The 16,915-nt window shown below is 46.4% G+C and overlaps 1 protein-coding gene across 3 annotated transcripts in view; it reads left to right on the forward strand.

The window, feature by feature from the left end:
• Positions 1 to 16,915, forward strand: part of NARS2 (asparaginyl-tRNA synthetase 2, mitochondrial) — an 803,364-nt gene that overhangs the window by 474,473 nt on the left and 311,976 nt on the right. For all 3 annotated transcript variants that reach the window (XM_069639926.1, XM_069639928.1, XM_069639927.1), the window contains exon 9: positions 2,893 to 2,930. In XM_069639926.1, coding sequence (XP_069496027.1) covers positions 2,893 to 2,930 — 38 coding nt within the window. The remainder of the gene's footprint in view (positions 1 to 2,892; positions 2,931 to 16,915) is intronic.

Below are 16,915 nucleotides of genomic sequence, written 5' to 3' on the forward strand. Positions count from 1 at the left end.
GAATATCTAAAGTTGTCGGCCATATTTTGGGTACCTCTGTATTCGAAGTTAATGGGAAGCTGTGTTTGAGTCCCGAGTCCCATGCTTTGCCAATGTACGTCCAGTACGGAGATGACTTATGCAATTACCGCAACTCTTTTCAGACCTTTTCCCATAAGGGTTTGAAAAATAAAATATGCACGGGCGCACACCGTTTCTCTCATTACTTTGATTAAGCTTTATACTGACCAAAATGGGCTAGCTTCGATCATGGCCACATGAACCAGAGACATTATGATTGCCAGTGATGCCTGATATACCTTGCCATATATACATACATACATTTTGAATTTGGAACACAAAGATGTAAATATTACAATGAGATATAAGTATAGTACGGAGATGACTTATCACCCTATTTCCTCCTCCTGCCCCTTGCTCCCTTTTACTACCCTTCCAGTGGGATTTATCCCAGTAATATTCAACAATTTAAAACTACCCCAACGCCTAAGAGTGACACCACTGGGTAAGAAAACATGTTTTTCTTTTCTTTGCAACCTGTATAACAACAACATTGACATTAAGCATTGACACTAACGTTTTCATGTGCAACCTTTGTTTTTCAATTTTTTACCTAATCATCCTTCCCTTATCCCCCATCCTAAATCTCTGTCTCATTATTATACACACTGTCTAATTCCAAATGGACATAACTATATACTGCTATTATTTTTCGGTTTTCTAATTATGACATTTTTATTTCTTGTGTTCCTTTACTTCTTGATTATATGTTGGTACATTCTTTGAATATGACACTCTCTATTTTACGTCCAATTGAATGTGCACTTTATATTTTCATTTTCTTTCAAACAATTGCTCTGTCCAAATATGGTTTCTACATAAAGATATGCCCTGATTTGAGAAAGGCACTTTGCCGAAACACGTGTTATCATAAAGGGCCACCAATTAAACTTACCATTTACCTAACCATTAAGTACTTTTGGAATCAGCATCATTTTTTTTGGCGCAGTAATAAGGTGTGATCAAAGCACTTCCTTTCTATTTTGACAAACGAAGTAGGGGAACTCAAAGTCCCAGTTTTCTTTGACACACCAATGCGACAGTGCAAATTTGCAACAAAGAGGTTGCAGAGGTCACCAAGTGATATCATTGAAAAAGTTCCCTTAACAGTTTTAAAAAACAAGTACATTTTGTTCCTAAAGTTCATAATTGTTGCACTTGTGCCAGCCTTCAACTCCTCCCACCCTAGGTTCCACATCCCGCCTACCTGGGGCCCTTTGTCAGTCATCACCACGGGGCTACTGTTGCAAATGTTACCTTTTCCTCGTAATTGAGGCACATATTGATCCCTTTCCAATTATTATTTGTAGAGCATATTTTACCAGACTGTTGTTATCACATTGAATGCAACATTAACATTTTTAAAATTCTGCACTTTATGCTCTGTGAGTAAGCGAAGATTAATTCAGGTGAACCCGTGACCAGATGCAAGGCTTGCTGTAACATCTGCATCTCCACGTCCCAAGAAAGGTCTCATCCTCCCAATATTCATATGTTTCATGGGCCTACTGTGGGAATTTCCGATGAACTAAGGACCTTAACAAACACGTTTTATTACTTTAATACAAGTAGCCGCTGAGGGAACACCCCTCTTAATGCTATGATTCACGTTTCTGCTCCGAAAGTTACAGACGAAGAAGACGCCAGAAAATATGCGCATCTCTCGTGGAAACCCTCCACTCTGTGTATATTTATCATCTGTTAATAATGTTAAAAACAATCCTAGAGAAGGCCTGTGCACACTGCTCATCTCTGAAAACTAGTCAGGAATTCAGAAAAAGAAAACCACAAGAGTCTTGCCAATTGTGGACTCTCTCTAAAGAAAGGATAGGCTGGTACTAGGGATGAGGACCATGACTAAATGAAGTGTCGTCTACAGACCCCAACCTACTCAACAAACTGTCATTGCTTCTTTCTGCTGGGCAAAGACCGCCCCCGCTTAGGCAAGCATTGAAGTCTATCAGATCCGGAGACAGCCCAAACTGGTTGGATAGTGAAACAGCTTTGGAGTGGTCTTGGGGGGGGCTTCTTTTCAGATCCCGACGCAATCCGTAGCATCCACCCACAAAGGCATAAACAGTGCCCTATAGCATTCCGTTCACCCCTTCTGGCACCCAGACCTGCCTCTTCCCCTGTGGTAAGGTGCTTATTCCTGTTCTTAACTTTCCTGCCTTTAAATGGAAAAGTGTTGCCAATTTCTACCTTTATCTCCTTATTTTGGCCACTTGCATGGCAAGTACACCATGTCAAGAAAGTGGCATATTGATGTGGCATATGCTAGATGTCAAGGAGAAGAATGTGTTCTAGGGAAAAATGTTGTAAAAGACAAAGGAACAATACATGGGGATGAAACAAGCAGTAGCAGCATTTAATAGCATGGGATCGAAGGACGGGAGAAAGCAGAAGAGCATGGTAAGGATATAGTGATCCTTGCTGCTTTTTACTAGCTTCGTTTCTATGTATGTGGCCTCAATACATGTGTACATATGTGCACATGGGCACGTCTTCTCTGCACCGTCTTGAGTGATTACCTTGGAAAAAAAAAATATATCAATGTTCCGAGTTAAGGATTAAGCATTGTGTTTTAGATGTCGGTAAGGTGGAGTCCTTGAAATCATTGGGATCTTGCCAAAAATGAATACCGTATGCCATTGTTGTGTTGTAGATAGAGTTGACCGTACTGAAATAAAGCAACTTCTTCTTACAGGAGTATGGCAAATTTTCTCCAATAAACACACCACTGAGAGGCTACTTGAAGTTTTTCTGAAACCCGTGATTTATTGTTTCCTGCTTATTTGTAGTAATGCTTAATCTTTGTTTTGTTTTTTAAAGGACAGGTTAGAACACATGCTGAAGAATAAGTTTGTCATGTAAGTACCGATAATGTTTATTTCTTGCTCTAGCCGTGCATGTTATCATATTAAATTGATATTTCCATTTAACCTCAGGATCTAAAACCTAAAACCTTCAAATTAAACGAAACATTCAGCAAGCATGAGAGTCCTTCTACCATTTCAATGTTGATAGTTGTCACCATGCAGTAGTCTTTGCAGAATAGACATCCATTTTTGAAGCACATGTAACTAAAAGAACCTGGGCCTCATTATACATTTAGCGGTATCCCGGTAATACTGTTACTGACACTCGGTCTGGCGGACATACTAGCAGATTCCAATTACCAGTAAGGGCAGTTACTCCCCATTCCATGGAGTCCTATGCCAGTGCTGGTAATACTGTCAGTTTTTGAGGGTGGGGTGCTGCTATTACCTGTAGCTGTGAGCCCGGGGTAGTTCCGGCCACCCCACCATCAAACTCGGACTATGCCGGTCCGGAAACGTTACCTGCATGTTTCTGGCAGACTGGCATACTTGTAATGAGGCCCACTATCTTCTCTGTAGATTCCTTATCTTTGAAATATCCAGCCTGGGACCGGGGCCATTTTTTATTTGAATTTCGCATGCACAACACCAAGTGGCTCCATCATGCCTCAGTGCTGCAAGGACACGCATCGCAACCTCTACGGTAAATTATGTGTCCCATAGTATAAATGAAGCTGGCTAACAGTACCTTTTCTGATGCCACAGGGCTTCAGAACACTATGAGCCGCTGGCTCCAAAAGTCCAGCAAGTTCAAATTCTGTTTTCTTTTACAATTGTAAATGGATACTTTCAATACTTTATCAAAATGAGTAAGAAACCTTTGGGTTTTAAGGCTTACAACAAGTGTCAGGGGAACATGGAATCACAGATGTTCGTGGCGGCTGCATGTGGAGACTGGGGGCATGAAATCTTGCAAGGAGTGTGAGGTGTGCCAGTGTATGAGATCAAAGGCTAGGTGGTCTCATGAATACTAGCTGTTGATATGCTAGGAGAGAGCTAAGGAGAAGAGTTTGCCTGTGGAGGGGCTCTTCAGAACCAGAGGGGGTACACCCGGAGCACTCATGAGGGAGGGCCTCTAGCCAGAGTGATTCCATCTGTCCCAGAAAAAGGACGTGAGGAGATATCTCATCCTGGAAGTACTTCATGATAATTAAAACTTAGACACTTGAAATAACCAGATAAAAATAAATAAATGACTGATGGCTCTGCAAGGGATCTCCTTATCAGGTCGGTGGTAAACAGTCGTTATTGAACTACAAGAGCCCTGGCTACCAGCAGCATTGGGGACGTGGTGTCCTTCAAGCGTAAGATGTTAGCTATGTTTGCTGACATACGTCAACAATTAGCAGTGCCCCTGTCCAACATGTTGGTTGGGCAGCAAGCGGCCAGAGAGCCTGTTTCTCAGTGCTCTGCAGCACTGGTCTTTTCAGCCATTCTCTTTGAAGGGATTTGAAGATGTGAGTGGTTCTTTTTGGCATGATACTTCCACTGACTCCATATAGTTGAGAGAAAGTATGGCTCTGCGCCGAACACCAGAGGTAAACTAGAGGCTGGTGGGCTTCGATGTGGAAGGCGCTACAATGGGAATGGGATTGCATAGAAAGGTGGATGCCTTGCTTTATGGGGGGATGATTTTGGCTTTGGAGACTCGTGTGAACACTTCTCCCGTGCCCGACATGATTTTGAGTATTCAGAATCTTTGATGTGGTTCTAAGGGAGGGCCAAGAGGCCAGCGGTTCAGATACCTCACAAGGTTTCCTAAGTGAAAGGGCATAGATGGGCTTTAATGCAGAATGTGTCAACTGTATGGGCCTTATGAGAAGGGTGGTCAAATCCTTTGGACATCCATGAATTGGATTCTGCAGATCAGAGCGAAAAAGATATGTTGACTTATGTGGTATAAAGGCCCCAAATAGGACCAGCCATTTCTGTTCATTTATGGACATTTGGATAAAGCTAATGTCTGTCCTGGCTCTCAACAGGAACATTCTGAGGAAATACAGGCCAATGAGCAGTTAACCTCCTCTACTTATTTTGACCAGCCAGCAGCTGATTCCTTGGTGGTCCATGCTGCAAACATCAGGAAGCACACCATATCCATTTGATACTTTGCCAACAGTCAAGGATTCAAATAGGATTAATGCTATACCAAGTACAGTGTTTACTTATGGTTGTTGGCCTTACATTCTGTTATAGTGGCTACAACCCTGGGTTGTTATCAGTTTCCCTTGAGGCAGGTTGTGGAGAAGTGCATCGATCACTTGCCTGTAGAAAGAAGGGAGGCCTTGAAGATGGATTTGAAGCCTATATAGACATAATCCATTCTGGCCTGGACAGACACAGCAGACTGGATTGTTCGGGAGATGTCCACCTTGGCAAGTTTTAACGTCATAGTTGGATGTGCCTGTCAGGTTTAGCTTCTGATGTACAGGCTACCATCATGGATATTCCTTTTCAAGCTGGCCAGCTTTTTGAGGACCAGGTCAACAGCACTGGCAAACATGTAGAAGGTCCAGACAGACTGCCTGATCCATGGGTGTATCAGCTTCTCCAAAACCACACTTCACAGATCACCAGTACAGGGGTATGCTTGGTACGCCATAGAAGCCGATTTCTGGCAGTGGTGCTCCAGTGGGGAATCAGTATAACCAAAACAGTGATGGTTGGAAGGTTTTGAATTAATCTGAATCACTAGCACTGCTCTGGGCAACCTTCAACACCACTGTTTCTTACCCCAGATGTGCCATTGCTAAACTGGTCCAGTCATATGCAAATCGATCAGGTACTGCCAGCAATAGGAGCAGCCCAGCCCGAACTGTAATCCAGTTCCCCTTTGCATGGAAGCACAAGCAACCCCAGACATGTGTCTGCCTTATTGGGCATAATCAGTGAGGTGCAGCCTGGTTCCCTGTGCCGCTGCAAGCAAAGGACACACGTCTGGACATACCTTCTCTCACATAGGGAGACAAACTATAACCAACAAAGTGATGGGTGGAAGGTTTTGAATTCATCTGAGCCACTTGCAGTGCTCTGGGAGACCTTCCACACACTGTTTCTCAGCCCGTTTGTGCCATTGCAAAAGGGGTCCAGCCATATGTAAATCAGGCTCAAGCTTTCCCAGCACAAGCCCACAGTTCTCTTCCAGCTGGCACAGCATACGCTCGAGCCTTCCCAGCACGAGCTTACAGTTCCATATCAGCTATCAGGTTCTTCGATGGTTAAGTCTCTTTTCAATAAAAAGTCCCTCTGCTGTTTTCACTCTCACTGACCTTTGGTTGTCGGCTTCCCTCTGCCGGGTTCACTCTCGCTGATGGTTATAGACAATTCATCACAGGACTTTAGACTTCGCCCCTTCTCATTAGCGTCCCTCTGCCATGTTCACTCTTGCTAATCCTTTGCAAAATACATGTTCATTTCACCAAACGGGACTAATTTCCCTTAACTTCGCACTCATCTTTTGGTCAAAGATTTTCGAAGGTACAGAGGATTTTACAAGACCCCTGTATGAACACTTTGACTTCTTTTCGCCTCCTCCCAAGGACTTCTGGTTACGGTATATTTCTACCATCGGGTAATCCCCCAGAATAATCCTGCCTCAGCACCCACGTGCTCCCAGCCTCCTCTGTTGCTGGTTTACCCCCTCGTTAGCTTTTCAAAGTAAAATTTAACTGTTGGCTATTTTTCGTTCAACACAGTTCGGTTTCTTATCGACTTTTCCCTCGACTCACCAGCTGTGATGAACTGCTTGGCTTTCTTCTCCTTCGAGTCAAGGTTGGTACTACAGAGACCTGCATCTCTCCCCGGCTTGGTTATCACCGAAGGAGGGTCGTCTCATGTACCGTAGAAATATGCTGCAACACACTCTGGCTATTATTTGTGAACTTATGTTTCCGTCACCCTCTCCGTATTCGCCGTCTTTCGCCTCCTCTTGAACTGCCATGCTGAGTTAGCTCTCACGTCGTGCGGTCTGCCTTGCTCGTTCTGTGCTCTAGTGCTCCATCTTTCATCCCTGTGGGGAAGGGGGAAGGGCCGTCAGGTGTGTGTAATTCTGCTCAATTGCCTGACTTTGCCAGACCCTTGTATTGGGACACATCAGATAAATGGCTCTGCTGTTAGTCCATTGTCTTTCGTGTTGTGCGAAAGTGTTTGTGTCAGAAAAGGGGCGGGGCAGTGTTTTGGAATATCCTACGTGGTAGGATGGGGAAAATGCATTGAAAGAAGGGGGATACCACGTCTCACCTGTTGGTGTCCCAATTCCCAACGACCCCCCATCCAGGTGATCCTCCCTCACTTGTCCACCCCCAGGAACTGGATCCAATAGTGATGGCCGTATCCAGGCCACCTGGATGACAGATCCCTGGAGACTAGCTAGGGAGACATCTTCAGGTTTCTCACACAAGGTCATGGTGGAAAAAGGGGAAGAGGTCCCAATCCAATTTGCAGAGTTTTACCCAGGGCTCTATACCGAGTCGGGGACAGTAGGGCAAGAGGAGAGTCGTGGTTACTTGGAGCATGTGGTGTTACCTAGCCTGGCACCAGAGGACAGGGAAACACTGGATAGGGAGGTGATGCGGGAGGAGGTGTTGCTGGGGATTCGCAAGCTAAAGGCAGGGAAGGCCCGGGGGAGGATGGATTCACTGCAGATTTTTATAAACCGTATCAGCACCGTCTAGCAGGGTCTCTGGCTAAACTGTTTAACTCCATAATAGGGGTGGGGTCCATCCCACCAACGTTTCTCCACACTCTGATCACGGTTATCCCGAAACCGGGTAAGGACCCAGCCAGCTGCGCCTCATATTGGCCCATCTCGTTACTCAATATGGACGCAAAGATCTTCACCAGGGTGCTAGTGTCCCACCTGGAGTCATATCTACCGGGGTAGATATATGCTGACCAGGCCGGATTTATATTGCATAGGCAGGGAGCAGTCCGTATGCGGAACGCGCTACATATTCTCAATGCACCTTAGGTGGCAAGGGAGGGTGCCCTATTGCTGGCCTTAGACGCTGAGAAAGCGTTTGACAGGGTAACTTGGCCTTCATGGGGGAAGTCCTAACGGCAATAGGCCTGGGGGGAGATGGCGGCAGTGGATCACGGCTATGCACTTAAAACCACAGCCAGGGTGGTGGTGAACGGGAGCATGGCGCAGGCGTTCCAGCTACATTGAGGAACCTTTGCTCTACGCATTGGTGATGGAACCATGGGCCAGGGGGTGTGGAAAACAGAGGGGATCAATGGAGTGACGGTTGAGATGGGCGTACGCATAAAATGAGCTTCTTTGCAGATGATGTCCTGCTGTACATTACAGATCTGTTGTCTTCGTTGCCGCACTTTATGGAGGGCTTAGCGCACTAGGGGAAACTATAAGGCTCTAAAGTTAACTTCGATAAGTCAGTAGCCATGTTGTTTGGAGGGTTGTCTGGAATATAGAGAAATTACGTAAGGGAGCTCCCGTTCCAGGTGCCGGGTGAACACTTTCGGTACCTGGGAACACAGGTGTATAAGTGAGCAGGGTATTGCTACGCAGTGAACTACTCACCGTTATGGTTAACAGTGCGCAAGGATGTGGAGCGGTGGGGTAGGCTGGGGCTTACGTGGATGGGGTGCCTAAATTGCATAAAAATTGTAGTATTACCCAAATTGCTGTTCCTGTTTCAGATGCTCCCCAAGTCTTTTTTGAGGAGGTCAAGGCAATCCTGTTGAACCTTTTGTGGTCAAGGGCCAAACACTGAATCGCATATAAGACGTTGATCCTCCCAAAGGAGGAGGGTGGGGTGGGTTTCCCAGACCTCCCGACCTACTACAAAGCGGCCCAGCTTCCGGTGCTGGTGAGCATCTAGACCCAGCGTCGGAGAAGCAATGGGTACCGCTGGATAACAAGGTCTTGTTGGCCTAGCTTCCGGTGCTGACCTACTACAAAGCGGCCCAGCTTCTGGTGCTGGTGGAGAATCTAGACCCAGCATCGGAGATGCAATGGGTACCGCTGGATAACAAGGTCTTGTTGGCCGTTCCCCTAGGGGAGTGGCTATGTGTTCCCTGTTCCCGTATTCTGAGGAGGGTGTTAGATCATCCCATCCTGGAAGTTCTAACGGGAGGGAGTTAAAAATAGATGGTTGTCCACATGGCCATTCCCCCTGAGTTGCATTTGGCCACCGCCATTGCGGGGCGGGATTGCAGAACCATTGGCTTTTCAATTATGTTATGAGGCGGGGCTGAGCAGTATGGGCCAAATGTGAAAAGACGGAGCCTTCATCACAATAGAGAGGTTAGCAGAAGGCCTGCAGATGGGCACACTGTCAAATTTGCATTACCTGCAGCTGAAGTGAATTCTATTGGAAGGTTGATGGGGGAGAATTTTCAGAGGGGTTTGATGGACTTCGAGAGACTCCTGCTCAAAACTATGTAAGGGGATATTGCTAGCGGAAGCTAGGGACCTACGCCCAGCCAGGATTAGGTGGGGCCATGATCTAGAGAGAGAGATGGACGATATGGGCATCAATGTGCAGGAAGGTTGCGAGTTTGACGGCCTCCTTGCAATATCTGCATCAGGCCCTAAAAGTCTTGCACAGGTGGCCATTACCCACCGGTGGTGTTGGCAACGATGTGCAAGGGATACGATCTGGGTTGTTGGAAATGTGGTGGGACGAAGGGGGGGCGAAGGGGGACTTTGGGAGTGAAGGAGGGATTCTACAAGGATATTCAACCTGTGTTCCGGCACTCTTGATTGGCTAGCATGTTTTCCTTTGGTGCTAATGGGACGATATGCCCTGAGGCAGTGGCCAACCCTGTCAAAGGGGGTTGATCGAATCAACAGGGAACTTTACCCGTGACTGCTTCTCTTCTCTGGAGGCTGATGAAGGAGGGGTCGGACACACGGTTAAGGTAATGTTGGTAGCAGCTAGATGCTCCTTGTTCAGGTGTGGAAGAGTCTGAGGATGCCAGTTGAAAAAGATCGGATAGCCAAGGTGTGAGCCATGTATGACATCGAGTCCGGAACCAATATTGAGGGCCTATGGGTACCTTTGGTCGAGCTTTGAGAGGTGGGGGGTTGTGAAGTACTGGGAGGGGAAAGACTGCTGGGTTTGATGACATCTGGCCGTGGAATCCTTGGCCATCCATCCCCGGGAGTGACATGAATGTGGCAAACCCGGGTGAAGCATAACCCGATGGTGGAACGATGGTATATTTGGCTGAGGCGGCATGAGATTATTTGCAGGGAGGAGGACTACCTTGGGTGTGGGCAGCCTACCAAAGAAGGTGCAAGGAGCTACATGGGGGTGGGGGGATCGGGGCACTAGAGGAGTCAGAGGGGATGGGGTGTCAGAAAGGACACTGGGGAGTTTGTGGGAATTTTGAACATTGGCTGGGGGGCAGTTATGAACTCGAGCTCGGGGATTGCATCGCCTGTCTAAGCTTAGAGTGGGGAGCTCAAGTGAGCATGGTGAGGTCATGCGACCAGGCTCATTCAAATGTTTGTATTGTTATGATTGAAATGTCAATAAAGTTTAATTCTCACAAAAAAAATACATTTCCTGCTGATTGTAGTGAGGATGGTACTCAAAGAAATGGAAGCCAGGGCTCCAAGCAAAGCCCCTCTTTCATTTCCATGGAGGCAGAAGCCGTGCTGGCGAAAGCAGAAGCTTGTCCAGGTAACAGGGACCTGTTGGGTGAGGCTCGGTCAAGGAGCTTTTTGGGTAACAAGAGAGGAGATGGCAGCGGACAGTGAGGACTAGAGTTGGGAAAGATGGTGGGGCACTGTGGCAAGTCTTGACAGTTGGAGAAATGAGGAAGATGGTCTCAGCCTTCGGGAGTGAAGGCACTCCTGATTGGCTAGCATGTTTTCCTTTGGTTCTAATGGGGCGATATGCCCTGAGGCAGTGGCCGACCCTGTCAACCATGTCAGTAACAGCCTGCTGCCCAAATTAAGGGCCTGAACGAAGAAAGGTTGCCTTAACGAGGGGGTCAGTGGCGTTACCGACAGGGTCGGCCCGCCGTCAAGGCGCATATCACCATTAGCACCCATTTAGTTGCCTTCACAGGTGCTAATGGTGTGTCTTGTTTAAAAAAAAAAAAAGCAACTTACCTTTGCTGTGCGGCCCAGCCCAGCCCAGCGCAGCGGTTCCTAAAACCGGTTTCAATGTTGATGACTGTGACGTCATCAACATTGAAAACGGACTCTGCAAAGCAGTGCCGGTGCCACAATGGTAGGTTTCTTTTTTAAACAAAATACACACTTTTGGCACCCATGGAGTTTCCTACGCGGGTGCTAGGAGGCAGTGGGAGGGGTAAAAAGGGGTAAAAAGGGAAGGAAGCGCTGGCTAGCAGCACCTCAGGTGCTCGGAACGCAGGCTGGTACCAGACAATAAAGCCTGCGTTCCGAGCATTCTGATTGGCCAGTGCCCCCTGCCAGGGTGCTAATGAACAATGAGGCTTAGGGCCTCATTACACGGAAGGCGGTGAGCCATGGCGCTATTAGCGCCATGGCTCATGCTGGTAAAATACCGGCACCGCCTTGGCGGAAAGGGGATTTACCGCCCCATTCCAAGGTTGGTGGGGCGGTAAATCCCCCTTCCGCCATTGCCCTTCCCCATTCCCATTTCTGCCCCATAGGGCTCTATGGGAATGGGGAAGGCGCTAATGACGGCACGCAATTTTGCGGTGCCGTAATTAGCTCCGAGGTCCCTTAGCGGGTTGGTTTTTAACGCCTGCAAAAAGCAGGCGTTAAAGCACCAACCCGCTAAGGGACCTCGTAGTAAGGCAGTAATGGTTAACGGTCACCATTACCATTAACGGTGGCCGTTAACCATTACCGCCTTCCGTGTAATGAGGCCCTTAGTCATTACAGAATAATTTAGCAAACTCAGGTGAATAAAACGGCCGGCATAGAGACAATGGGGCTCATTATAAGTTGGCCGCTATACGGCAAAAGTGCCGGTACTAATGCTTACCAGCACTTTTACCGGACAGGCCAACTACAAGTTTGCTGGTAGAGCTGGAGGTAAATCCAGCTCCCTACCAGTAAAAAACCTCTGGTATTACTGGCAGAGTAATACCAGTGCCGGTAATACCGGAAAATCCCCCCATGGAGTCCTGCAGGACTTAATGGGATGGGGATTTACCGCCCTTACCTGCACGGTTATTCTGGAGGACCAAGTGCCGGTAATGTAAATTCTGTTTGCCTGTATCCTGGCGGGGATACTGGCAAACTCGTAATGAGGCCCAATGTATCTTAACGAGAAATGTTTTTGGGTGCAATGAGCGTCAGGAAGCATTTTGAGAGTAGTTCGTTTTACGTGTGGAGATGAGAGCTGCCTGGAACAGGGCACTTCTCGAGGATGATCAAGTCGTCGGGATATGTGGCTCCTGAAATAGAGATTCAAGTTACTAAAAAGACGTTTTTGAAAATACTGGCAGTTCGCCTTCCCCTTTGCTTTGGTAGTAAACGCTATTAATTATAGGTCATGATCCACAATCGTATAGTGGAGGCAAAAAGCATTGTTGACTGCATATATGCAATTAATTAGGACACTGAGTTGGTTGTGCAAGGAGTCGCTGTGCAGGTGAGCTTGATAGTGTATCCCCCTCTGGTAAATTCTTTGCACCACCTTGCTGTGGCAAATTGCTGGCACGTTGTTGACGAGATAGTGGCAAGACCTGACTAATTGGGGCCATGCCGGTGAACAGTGTAAGCCAGCAGGATTTCAAACATATTGGCAATGTAAGATGCACCAGGACTCCAACAGATAACAATCGGGACCCGACAGATAACAATCGTGACCCTTTACTTTGAGAACATGACTTGCTTGACCCGCCCCTATATTTCCAGGAGCCCCTGCAGGCCTGATTGGTTGGCAGCAGCAAGCCTAAGGGGAAAGCTGGTGCTTGTGGTCTCAGTGAGGACTGTGCAGTCTGACATGCCCCGATCCTATCACCCGGTTCACTGAGTGGGGGAGCGTGAACCCTGATGGATAGAGTGAGTCATGGCCAAGATGGAATTGGCAGGCAGGCAGCAGGAATGGCGTTGGTGTCTTAGTATGCATAGGCGGCTGCAGCAAAATTAGGCAACATCTATGAACAGATGCCTGAAGGCTTGGATTTGTTTGGTGAGGAGAACCTCCCAGGAAAACTGAATCTTGTGTCAAGGTAAAACCTGTTTTACCTTCTTTTTCGCATGCATTCTATTTGTGCAATCCACTCGACTATATGGCGGTGCAAATGTCAATGCTATCCTGCCGGTCAGTCACAGGGCCAGGCAAGGTCTGTGGTCTGCCCCGCAAGCAGCTCTCAAAAACCTCTGCCTCTCTGCAAACCAATTGTCTTTCAATTTATCTTGGGTGCCCCCAGAGCATCTGTCTTCTTCCCAACTCTCTGCATTTTCACTACTACCCTGATGGTTATTGTCATAACAACACTTTAATTATTAGACTGACTGGTCGTGCACACAAGGCTAGGAACGGGGTGCTGAGCTCTGGCAGTTTCCCATCTACCTCCCTCAGAGCCTGCATTACGAAGCGTGTGGCAGTCTGTGGCCCCCAGAGTCACCCCATTCCCTAGCCTAAAGCCTATGAATGACTTTGTCACAGGCGCCATACGCCGAACAATTTACCACCGATTTGTTGATGTTTGAACCTCTGTTGGCAAATGGTTTGCAACTTAGAAATGTGCTGATTTCTGGTTGGGATGTATTGTTGGGCAGTTTCTGGAGGTATGTTGCACACTTTGCAAATAACCAAGATTCAAACCTATGCAAATGGGACATGGCGGATTTATGTTGCATGCATTATAGGTGTTGATCCGAGAAAGTATAACACAAATAAGGCTGCAGATCAAGCAGGAAGCGTAGCAGAGCAGCAGACATCATGACGTATAATAATTGGGAATTCTCTTCAAGGGGAAATCTCCAATAGTAAGCATTAGCAAAGACAAGAGTTCTAGCTTTGCAAAATTAGAGGGTAGGCATGTTTTTTCCTTTGGGGGCTTTAGAAAATAATTGTACAATATTTATTATCAAAGCCTGACCTTTGCCATTGTTAAGTGCTTGCTTTGACAATAAGATAGTACCTAACACATCTAATAGTATGTAATTTAATGTTATTCAATTTAGCGATCTATGCGAGATAAAAGGCACTGCCTGTTTTCGCGCCTGTGACCTGCAGAACCAAACTCATCTGTGATGGCTTCATTCACTGAACTGTCTGACTGGCTCAATAGTACAGTTTTAGTGGTCAGCTATAACTCAACGCTGCTTGCCAACTAAGTGGAAAGAGAATGTGCTGAAAGATGTTGCCCTCCCAAGAATCCTTGCATTCATGTGTTTTGTCTTGGGAATACTAGTCTAGAGAGAGAGTGTGTCTGAGCAATGTGTGGGCTAATGTTCTCCGGGCTTCAGCCATATGCATCTGCAGATGTAGGTTGCTCATTATTCTCCTGACTGGACTTCTCATTGAAGTGCCCCCCACCCACATGTTTATGTAACCTGCAGTATCACCATCTCCACAGATAGAATGATGAATCATGTGTTATTGCCAGCCATCATTGTGTTATGAACTCCACTCTATTCTGCTCCTTGCGTAAACACATGACACATTAGAATCCCGAGCCTTCAATAAGAGTTTCATTTGTACATGGTTAGCTTGCACGCCTCGCATTCCTTCCTGATTCATTGTCCAATCTTCCCACTCGCCTACTGTTCACATATCAGAATTATATCATGGAAAATGGCTGCTTATAAATTGTCAGGAAAAGACAAAGCTTCATTTTAGAGAATAAATGCATGATAATACAGGGCGTGTCAGCGCTCCAGAAGACGAGAAACATTTCTGTCTTCCTTGGCAGATCTCAGGTGATAAACCAAACATAGAGTTCTCCATGATTCAGCAGTCTTGCAGACCCACCAGCAACCAAAGAGAGCGCGAGAGCTCGGCTGACCAGTCAGATTCCCTACTCTCTGGGGAGGTTCATTGCCCAGATAAAGTGCCCGGCTCACTACTTAGTTATCTTTAGGTTGTGCTTGGCTGTTAGAGGGCGGATCATGGCTCATCTGCACTAGGAAAGAGCAGGAGGGCTTGTGCCACAGCCACTGAGAGCATTTTCTCACATTACATTAATTTTATTTTGTTTTGTTTTGTTTTGTATTGGTTTTGTGAAGTTCCTTAAAATCTGACTGCCTCTTTAGGAAAGCCCTTTTTTTTAAAAATCTTTTTTTTTAATTAAGGAAAAAAAGTGTAGAAGAAGACAACAATACTGTAGATAATAATACACCCACACGGGCCGGAGAGGCCATTTCTGAAAACCAGATCAACAACAAGGCAATCCAGTCGTCCTTAAACCATGCCCTCCACCCTTCCATCCAGCCCTTCCCAAAAAGACAAGAAACATCCCCCGCTTCCCTTTCCCCTTCCCCCAAACCCGCAAAAAGAAATGAAGAAAAGTATCTGCTGGGATAAAATAAATAGTTAAGAGCAGTCAGCAGGTAGAGCGTCCACTCTTCAACTTTTAGAGCTCTGCATCTAATCATCTATACAGGCTACCAATAATTCAATAAACCCAATTCACATGGCCAAGGTGACAAGTATGATGAGACCGGATAGAGCTAGCCAATCACATCCATATACATGAGGGCAGCCCAGATATTCCCAATCATTGTATACATCATTAGGTTGTTCACTCCTATTTGAAAAAGGGAAAGAGATTAGACATAATCTTCAAACAGTTCCCATAAGCGCGATACTCTGTCAGACCCATGGCGATTAGCGTATGCTTCTCTTTGATGTGCACACAGTCTAGATACCAATTTTTCACACACATGCTCATATCCAGTCCCACCACAAGGGATTTACATCTGAGAAGGATGGCTTTAGGAGCAGGGAATAATATGACATACAATAATCTAACAGGATTAACGTTGCCGTGCCAATCCTCTGCACCCACTCCGAACAGCATATAAGTTTGGCCTAAGTCTGGGCGCCCAAAGACATTATTCAGTCTTTCCATCGCTGCCCCCCGAACCTTTGAACTGCAAGGCAGGTCCAAAACAGATGTCCTACTGTCCCTCGTTCTCCACACCCTCTCCAGCAGTCCGTGGACATAGCTAACTTCATCGCAAACATTCTGACCTGGATATAATAGTAGCGCTGTATAATTTTAAACTGAATTTCCCATGTTGTACGAGACATTGTTGATTAGTGAGAAATATGTGTAGATGTCTGCGCTATCCAACTGAGTGTGAAGCTCCTCTGACCACATGCCTGCCAATACAGTATTCCTTCCCGAGTTATTTAAATATTGAGAAGATGGAAATATTTCAGTTTAGGGAAAACCAAGGATTCAGATGCGAGTTCTAAAATTCACAAACCAATAGCTCACGAGAAAAGGTCTCTTTTGTAGTCTGAGACATGATGAACGAGAACATACAGCAGTATTCCAGACAATTGGATGGTGCTAGACCGAGAACAACTCTAGCTTCTATAAAGGGTATTGGTTATGATTTCCCCCTGAATTCCTTATGTTACCCAATCTATGGCAATTATATTCCAGACCTTATGTAGCCCGTCTAGGTTCTTTGGAGGTGTTTTCTGCTTCTATTTCCTGGCTATTACCAACCAGGCTGCTATCACCAATATTGTGAAAGCTTTGCGTTGTGGCTTCGTAGGGATTTGGAATTTGGGGTCCATTATGCCACACATTCATTCTTTGGGCGAGTATAGCAGAGGGTTACTTATCATCTGTTGCACCTGGGTGCTCACCTCAAAAGGGACAAAAGGGACCCAGTACTGGACAATCCCACAATACATGCCTCCACTCACCCTCCCCGGAGCAGGCTCTCCAGCAATCTAGAGCCGTGCCCGGGTATAAGTCGTGTAGCCTTTCCAGTGTGTAGTGCCATTGAACCTTGACCTCAAACGATCTGGTGAGTTTGGTTATATTGCCCCCGAGATTCTCCCAGTGTGACCTTCATATTTCTTCCCCCATTGTCT

Source organism: Ambystoma mexicanum, chromosome 7q (assembly GCF_040938575.1).
Source record: "Ambystoma mexicanum isolate Mex_15411 chromosome 7q, UKY_AmexF1_1, whole genome shotgun sequence".
Taxonomy (NCBI): Eukaryota; Metazoa; Chordata; class Amphibia; order Caudata; family Ambystomatidae; genus Ambystoma; species Ambystoma mexicanum.